Source organism: Gossypium hirsutum, chromosome D05 (genome assembly GCF_007990345.1).
Source record: "Gossypium hirsutum isolate 1008001.06 chromosome D05, Gossypium_hirsutum_v2.1, whole genome shotgun sequence".
Taxonomy (NCBI): domain Eukaryota; kingdom Viridiplantae; phylum Streptophyta; class Magnoliopsida; order Malvales; family Malvaceae; genus Gossypium; species Gossypium hirsutum.
Window position 1 is genome coordinate 26359888 of NC_053441.1, and position 8016 is coordinate 26367903.

Here is an 8016-nt window from a genome sequence, read left to right on the forward strand (position 1 = left end):
AATAGAACCCTAATTTTCCCCAAATTTATTATAAGTAATCAGTAATCGAGTTATTTTGCATTGAAGTTGATTTAAAAAAACTATGAAAATTTTAAAAAACAAAAACTTTTTTAAAGAAACATAATACAATCTTAATTACAATACAAAATAATACACGTTAGAAGCACTAACCTTTCAAATTTTCAAAAATACAAAATACATTCAAAATTATTAATAAATGGTCGGGTATTGCGTTCCTAATGGAAAGACTCAAATTTAAACTTTAGAGACGACATTATTAAAAGAGAAAACCACAAACTCTAAACATAAAAATATATATATAAAATACATTTAAAACTTAAACCGAAATAAATATTAACTAAAAATTCGCACATAAATGACATAGGATGAGACTCTAACATAAAATTTTAAAGATTTTTAAAACTTCAACCATACAAGATACTGTTTAATTTAAAGAATTTAAAAATAACAGTTGAAAGAAAAAGATTACATGTTTTTCCCATCCCGTCAAATCAAATTAACTTTTTTTCTATAATTTTATAGTAGTAGCATAATAAATGGATTTCATAAAACAATCAAATAAAGGGTTAAATTAATTAAACATGCCTAAAAAAAAGTTAATTGGAACTTGATTGATTGTTTATATAAGTACCGAATTATATTTTCATTAAAATATGCAGATTTAATCTTAAATTTGGACATTATATAAGCATCGAAATTGGAACTTGATTGATTGTTTATACATAATTTAAAAATAGAGAGCTTATTATATAAAAAGCCTTGTAAATTAATTCAATAATTATTTGAGTCTTTAATAAAAACAACTATATTGTTTAAATATATTGTTTAAATTAAACCGAAAATAAATATTTCGGTTGAGACCATGGTGTTCATACAGTTGAATCACTCCAGGCTTCCATTTGAAGGGCGTGTAATTTAGTGAAATAGCTTTTACTCGAATAACGTTGTATTAAAATGTTTGAAGCAGTGGTTAATATGAGTTTGGTCAACTGCTGTAGGATGCATTTGTAAGCAAGTTTCCTCAATTAGTTGATGCATAATTTATTGAATCCACTCATGAACAAGCATGATAAAAGAATGCGAAAAATTCACCAAAATCATGCAAATAACATCATTACGCAACTACCTTTAGATTCAAGTAGATTGGACATTCATGATGACTTGGATAATAAAATAACTATAATGAGAAAGGGCAATGCTCAGAAAGCCTTCAAAGTCGATATATATATGAGATGGAGAGTAGGTTAAAGAGTTACATGCAAATAAGACATTACCAGAATTATATTCTATTCAATAATTGAAGCGGAGTGTATTGAAGGATGTTTTATTAGATGGGGCTATCAAAGTAGGCTTTCTTATTTCTTCTAAGGGCACTTATAATCTTAGAACCATGGAAGAATGATTGAAATGACAATAGGTAATTATTTTGGTAACTTGGAGTGCTGCTGGTTTTATGTTCTGGTAATGTAATTTTTTATGGTAGAGTTAACAATCTTGCCAGTATCATATTAGAGAGAATTAAGTTAAAAGGCTCATAGTTCTTCAATACTAATCTCAGTAACAGTAAAAAAAATCAAATAATTTAATTGCAAAAAAACTTACAGTGACTCAGTGAATATAAGAGGCTTAGTTATGGGTGGAGCAAGCAAGCCAAGAGACTAAGAGAGTAGTGCTAGTGGCCGGAGGCGAAGCAAGCAAGGGAGGTTGGGACTGAGAGGTGAAAATAAAAATACAATTTCAATAATAATAAAAGAAGAAGAAAAAGTAAAGCAATACGTTTGAAGAAGTAAAACAACATGCCCATAACATAACGAATAAGAAACACATAAATAACATAACCCAACAAAGAAGAAAAAGCTAAATAGGAATATTTCATGATGTGTAATAGGAGATGACTAGCACTTCGAATTTAAAGGAATTTATGTTATTTGGTTTCATAGTTTAGGGATTCATCAGCTGATAGTTGGTCTAGATCATTGGTCCAGATACAACTTCACGAATGAGTTTCTATTTGGTTTCAATGATTTTTAACTTGTCTTCATTGTCTTACTCTGCTTAACTTTGTTACGGAAAAAAGGTTGCATTTAACTAGAAACTCATGGTGTCAGGGTTTATTCCAAGAAATCCACTAATTACTTCTTCAACTATGTTTGTAGGTACCACTGAAAACACATGAAAAGAAGTCTATCTTAAAGTTTTTCTCAACAATGAAAGTTAAAAAGGAACAAGAACCAAACATGGAACAAAGTGTGTGCGATGAATATGTCAAAAAAAATTTGCTGAATAACTTAAAGGAGGAACCTAAAAGCACAGATGATAGACTTGCATCCTTAACAGATAAAACCGTTCACCTCTTTTAGTAAGCAATTCACCATTCACTTTAGCATACTTTAAATGACAACAAAATCAGTCGCTCGCAAAATAAAACCAATCAAATGCAATGCAAATAACTTCAATTAACACCAAGTGCTTTCTTTTACACAACAAATCAATAAGAATAACAGAAGAACACATGCAACCCCAAATCCCCCTTAAAAACGCTTCTTTTCCTTTGATTAATTAATGCTTTTAACAATTTAAACCCAAAATGAAACAACTTCCAATTTCCTGTTAGAACGAACCAACAAAGCCTATATACTTAATCATGAAGTAAAGAAAAAAAAAAGAAATCACCCACTAATAAAAAACATAAAGGTCTTTTTTTTTAAAATGGTGCAATATAAAACCAAAAGAGCTAAAAACCTCAGTAAATGAATGATATTAACATACAAGGAAAATGATCATAGTTTATATGAAAAAAAATACCTGAAACTAGGTTAAAACTTCTGGGTCTGTTACAGAAAACAAAGAAAGAAAGGAGAAGCAACTCTCTTCTTGCCTTTCTCTATGGCATGCTCGAGAAGAATTTGGGGCTACTGGCCGAAGGCAAAGCAAGCAATGAAGGAGATAAAGGAGAGACAGGGGACAGAGGGCAAATTAGGGCGTGAAAACTAAAATGGATGTAAACTGAGGAGAAGGCAGGGATTAGAAAACAGAGAATTTCGGGGATTAGGGGCGTAACGTATTAGGGGTGTATTAGGCAATACATTGAACCAAACACCTGCTTAAGAAGGGCTTAAGTGGGGCCCACGGATTAGGGGTGTATTGGCTAATCCAATACACCCAACCAAACATAGTGTAAATGTTACAGAATTAGAAGAAAAGGGTGTTTCTTCACAATCATCTATTAAAAAGACGCTGCTCATACTCACATATATTTCACATATATATTTCAACTCTGTTAAAATATGACAATACATAATTCAACTTCGAAATTTGATTGTACACTTATTTGATGATACACTTTCAAATACGGTATCCTCATTTGATGGTATGTACCCAAATACTCCCATTTGAAGATGATCTTAATAATATTTTTCCCATCCAGTTACAATACCACAACCAAATAGCTTCTATATATATAAACTTAGGAGGGTGTCGACCATCAGTGTCCCAACACCCAGAATATATTTTCTTTCAAATCAGGTACAAGGGTGTCAGCCATCAATGTCTCAGCACTAGAATTTTTTTCGGTACTTGAAAAAAGTGATATCGGCCATATAGTATCCCAACCCAATTTTTTTATCTGATAAAGTGAGTGTCGACCATCAATATGCCAGCACCCAAAAAATATTATATTTTAATATTATAAAGTGGTGCTGGCCAATTATCTCCCAACCAAAATTTTTTCAAATACTGGTATAAATGAATACTAGTGTGCTACTGTATGAAAAAGAATATATCCAAGTGCTGGCCATTAAGTCCCCCAACTCCAAATATTAATTTTTTTAAGTCTGACACAATCATCAGACAATGATTAGGTCAAAAATCATGATGGTGCTAGCCATTAAATTCCCTAACCCCATTTTACTCTACATTTCAAGTCATTTGATTGATTGTTTTTTAACCTAAATTATTTTTATAATTAATTATTTTAGATCATTTTAATAAAATAATCATATTTTTTAAAGAGATAAACAACTCACCACAAAATTTACTTTATCCAGATCAAAAAACGAATACCTAACTATATAATTAAAGGGTAGATAAATGAACATATCAGCACACTTTGTCACACATTAACATATAATCCTTCGATTTTGACATTTCAACTAAATTTTTAATAAATATATCACAATTTACCTGCTCATTCTCACATGTATCTCAGTAAGTTCAAAAACAATCTCAGTATATATAAGCCATGTATGTATGTAGAAGTTTCGGGGTCTTGTTAAGTCCACGTCGGCTTTTGGGCTCTCTCCGTCGTCTTTTCTACATACGGCCTACCTCCATTTTCTTCCCACAAACCAGAAATTCCTCTTCAATTACTACAGTCAAAGAGAGAGAGAAACTAAGAGAAACCATGAATTCAGTTATTACCGGTAATTTCAAACCCGCGTTTTTCCCGAGTCAACTCAGTAAAACCTCGGCACGATTCTTGTTCAGACCCTTCACCACACTCGTCTTCACAAGAAGTTTAACCGCTAAAGTTCGTGCCTTCGTTGAAACCAAGCCAACGTTATGCAATAGCAAAACCCGAATAAAAGGGGTTAATTTTGATGCCAAAGTTATTTGTCTTGTTGCTTATAGCATTACTTTACTCTTTGGTAGGCACCGATTGTGGTGGAGAAAGAGGAGAGCGGCGGCGGCAGCGGCAGCTGTGGTTTAGCTTGTCCCATTTGTTATAACCCATTAACGGTGATTAGTGATTCCCCTATATACGTGTGAGTTGCTGTTATTATTCCCCCCCCCCCAAAAAAATGAATTTCAAATTGGGTTTGAATTAGTTTTGGATTTGGAATGGAACAGGGGATCAACAGTTGGGTCTAATTTGCAATGTAATACATGCAAAAAGACTTACTCTGGTACCCAAACGCATCTTGACCTTGTTGCCTCAAGTGGGTCTAAGCAATATGATGAATCCATGCCGCTAGCCACCGAACTCTTCAGGTTAAAGTGATGTTTTCATACATGGTTAAGTCTTGATTTAACTGCGATCTTTATATTCAGGTTGAGATGGTTTTAGGTGGGAACTTTAGCTCGGTTTTTTTGTTATTGCATGTTCTCGTGTTTAATACCAGTCCCGAGTTTGTAAAGTTGTAGGCTTTCTTGATATTCAAGTTGAGCCACCTATTGCCAATTCGGTTTATGCTGGGAACCTAACATGGTAGTACAGTTCATGTTCTGTTTTGTTGTTTACCACAGCCTTATGAACCATTTTCGATGTTGTTGCTGCGTATGCCTGCAATTGACTAGTACATGTCCTTTGATGTTATGTCCTAAGTTAGTTTTGCTTTTATCTTACTTGTTCGTTGCATATTGGGATTGTTTTCATAACCAGGACTCCAGTGGTGTCCTTTCTCTACGAGAGAGGCTGGCGTCAAAATTTTGTATTTGGCGGCTTTCCAGGTCCAGAGAAAGAGGTAACATGACAATTTCTACGATTTTGTTCATCAGGAAGGGACTATGAAGTGGTAACATGACAAAACATCCGTTTCTAATCATCCTACAATTTCAACATAACATGCATGGAATGGTTTTTCACTCTATCCATGCCATTGTTGTTTTATAGTCTTTTCTATTAATATATTGATGGTGCCGCAGTTGATGTAAGGATTGCCTACTTCCCCCTAAGAGGTATCGTTTGTTCCAGAGGCAAGTTTTGTCCTTTGAGAAAATCCACCTTGTTAGGGAAAGGGGTGACCATTGCGTTATAAAGCCACAATCCAATCTTTAGGTCGTTGATATGGGATCGTATTACCCCTCAATGTGAGTCACTAATTAACTATTGATATACATTGCAGTTTGATATGGCAAAGAATTACCTAAAGCGAGTGCTAGGTGGAAAGATCGTTGATGCTAGTTGTGGCAGCGGGATGTTCACCAGGCTTTTCGCCAAGAGTGGATTATTTTCACAGGTTATTGCTTTGGACTACTCAGAAAACATGCTGCGACAATGCTATGAGTTCATCGAGCAAGAGGAAAACTTCCCCAAAGAGTATGAGTTTACCTTTAGTTTAAGCTAATCTCATTAGATATGTGAAAGTATGTAATTTTAAATACTTATGAATGTTACATCCGATTTTTCATTCTCACTTTTTGTTTCAAAGGAAAGTGACCTTGGTCCGAGCTGATATCTCTCGACTTCCTTTTGAGTCAAGTTCAATCGATGCTGTGCATGCTGGTGCTGCTTTGCACTGTTGGCCTTCACCATCAACCGCTGTAAGCATTTCTTTCAACTGTGGTGATTAACTAATCATTCTGGGCTTATTGCTCCTAATTACTGGATGCTTACTTGTGGCATAATGTATTGAGCTTTTATATTTTACAGTTCATGTTTTAAGTGATCCTAAAACTTTTCATCTAGGTAGCTGAAATAAGTCGAGTTCTTCGACCAGGCGGTGTTTTTGTCGCTACCACCTACATAGTTGATGGGCCGTTTACATTTCTGCCATTTGTGAATACTTTCCGACAGGTAAACTATTTCACCTTCGTAATGACATTGACCACAAGTTTAAATGTTCATCATTCAATGCACAACCGGAATCCAGAATTGGCCACTTGATTTTGTATCCTAAATCAAATTCGTTGATATCGTTAATGGTATTGAACTCATCGAATTCATTTTCATTGTTGGGTGTAGAATATGATGGGAATTGCTGGTAGCTATTTCGCCGTTTCGGAACGAGAACTCGAAGATCTGTGCCGAACTTGTGGACTAGTTGGTTTTACATGCATGAGAAACGGACCGTTTGTGATGATATCTGCTAGAAAACGCAGCAGTTAAGCAAATCTCAATGATTTTACAAACTAAACAGTGTATAGTCTACAGAGGGTTTTTCTTTTGATTCAAGTTTATGGTTCTGGTGGGCTTTTTATTGTAGTAAAGATAATGTGCATTATGAAGGATGAGAGATCATTTTTATCTTTAATGTTGGGTTCAAATTACGATTGCAAATTGTACAACTTCGACTATTAGATGCAATGAGAGACCCGACCCATGTCCCAACTTGGGTTATTGGGCTCACACCATCCATCGCTGGAAATAAATATAAAGGTAAACTAAAAATTTTCATCAAGACAAAAAGTTTATAATTTAAGCTTACATAGTTCTATCCTTTTTATCCTGTTTAAAATTATAAACGGTAAGCTTGACAGTTAAAAAATTCGGTATAATAATAAATTTAGCTCTCAACTTTTACATATTATATCAATTTAGTCATAATTTTAAAAAATTAACCTTCAAAATTTACAAAAATTCTCAATTTAATCCTAATTCTAAAAATTCAAAGAAATATATAAAACTACATAAACATTTTAAATATATTCATAATAAATTTAATAAATGTATAAAAATAAAAAAGTTATGTTAAAAAACATAATATTAAATATTAAATAAATATACTTAAATTAATATAAAAAATTTTAAATTTTATATATTATTTTTTTAACAATATTTTTTATTTTTATTATATTTTTAAATTATTTATTAAATTTTTTAAAAAATATTTATGTATTTTTATATGTTTCTTTTAATTTTTTTGGAATTAGGATCAAATTGAGACCATTAATAAATTTTCAAGATTAATTTTTAAAATTATGACTAAATTGATATAATATGTACAAGTTGAGGGCAAATTTTGTTATCATATCGATTTTTAAACTGCTACGTCAGCTGGCCATTGTGATTTTAACAAGAGTGACCGATATGATCGAACTATGTAACGCGAGTATTTAAATTGCAAACTTTTTATTTTGAGTTCCTAAAATGAATTTTTGTTATAGTTGGGTGACTATCTGTAGTTTACCTTAAATATAATTAAACAATTAATTTTTTGCATAAAAAGATCTCTCTGTCTCTGATCCATCTCATTGTCAAAATTAAGCAAATTGATCCCTCTCAAAAGAATTAGAGTAATTATTCCTTATCAATTTTAAAATTGAACAACTAAGGAC

General features: G+C 32.6%; 1 protein-coding gene across 3 annotated transcripts; it reads left to right on the top strand.

Moving 5' to 3' along the window:
- The first annotated feature begins 4217 nt into the window (after window positions 1-4217).
- Window positions 4218-6992, top strand: LOC107900883 (uncharacterized methyltransferase At1g78140, chloroplastic). 3 transcript variants are annotated; one of them, XM_016826641.2, is made up of 8 exons: window positions 4218-4579; window positions 4672-4784; window positions 4870-5010; window positions 5402-5483; window positions 5865-6058; window positions 6171-6282; window positions 6428-6535; window positions 6704-6992. In XM_016826641.2, exons 1-8 carry the CDS (start codon window positions 4262-4264, stop codon window positions 6845-6847), a joined length of 1212 nt encoding a protein of 403 aa, XP_016682130.1. In that variant the 5' UTR covers window positions 4218-4261; the 3' UTR covers window positions 6848-6992. The 3 variants fall into 3 exon arrangements, with proteins under 3 accessions (XP_016682130.1, XP_016682139.1, XP_040950423.1); XM_016826650.2 differs by having other exon boundaries at window positions 4218-4549; XM_041094489.1 differs by lacking the exon at window positions 6704-6992 and having other exon boundaries at window positions 6432-6535.
- Window positions 6993-8016: the final 1024 nt, after the last annotated feature.

Coding starts and splice junctions, on each gene's coding strand:
- LOC107900883 (XM_016826641.2), top strand. CDS start 4,262: ATGTATGTATGTAGAAGTTTCGGGGTCTTGTTAAGTCCACGTCGGCTT. Junction 6,059..6,170: donor GAGGAAAACTTCCCCAAAGA/GTATGAGTTTAC, acceptor TTTGTTTCAAAG/GAAAGTGACCTTGGTCCGAG. Junction 6,536..6,703: donor TTGTGAATACTTTCCGACAG/GTAAACTATTTC, acceptor TGTTGGGTGTAG/AATATGATGGGAATTGCTGG.